We start from the raw sequence: 687 nt of genomic DNA on the forward strand, positions 1-687 counted from the left end.
TCCGGCCCCGATTGCCGAAATAAACCAACCGTCTTTCTCTCCGTTTCTTACAGCTAATCGACACCCCATACTCCACTGTATCCACACCCCTCACCTCTGAACCATGTCACCGGCTTCTCCAAGACGATTTTCACGCTCTGGACGAAGGAATCGAAGCTATTTCCTTCGGGCTCCATTTTCGACCTTTTTTCCGTCGAGACCAAAACACAGACGACCGGACCCGCAGCGTTGCCAATGCTAAAGGCTGGAGAACACGGAGATGGGTGCTAGATACGAGCGATTTTTCGCTATAGTTCAGCGTAAACGTTTGTTTTATCTTGTGATTATGTACTGACTGGTGAATTTGTTTATTTTGGACGTTTTTTATATTGCCTGTGTGTCCTTTTTTGCAGAAGTGCTCGGTTTTAGCTGATAAGTATTCTCCGCTATCTTGTTACCAGATGAGAATTTTCAGTAGAATAAAGATTAGCAAAAGTATGATACATCCTTTTAGAAGATAAATACAAAATAAGTCCATTCGATATACAGTCACTCATTTTACTTCATTCTTCCACTGAACAACATCAATTAATTTACGTGCTGAAATCAGTAACTCTGACAAAAGACTACTACCGCCATCTGTTGGGATTTAATATCATTAAAACAAATGAATCTGTTTTGGCGTTGTTATATACCAAAGTTATCGTT

General features: G+C 40.6%; 1 protein-coding gene across 1 annotated transcript in view; it reads right to left on the reverse strand.

The window, feature by feature from the left end:
- The window catches only part of LOC119591305 (NADH dehydrogenase [ubiquinone] 1 beta subcomplex subunit 10-like), a 7,239-nt gene extending 6,986 nt beyond the window's left edge, over positions 1-253 (reverse strand). Inside the window, exon 1 of the mRNA XM_037940032.1 lies at positions 95-253. Within this exon, the coding sequence (XP_037795960.1) occupies positions 95-176 (82 nt within the window). The 5' untranslated portion in view covers positions 177-253. The remainder of the gene's footprint in view (positions 1-94) is intronic.
- Between the last annotated feature and the right edge of the window lie 434 nt (positions 254-687).

This window comes from Penaeus monodon, chromosome 28, assembly GCF_015228065.2.
Source record: "Penaeus monodon isolate SGIC_2016 chromosome 28, NSTDA_Pmon_1, whole genome shotgun sequence".
Classification (NCBI taxonomy): Eukaryota; Metazoa; Arthropoda; class Malacostraca; order Decapoda; family Penaeidae; genus Penaeus; species Penaeus monodon.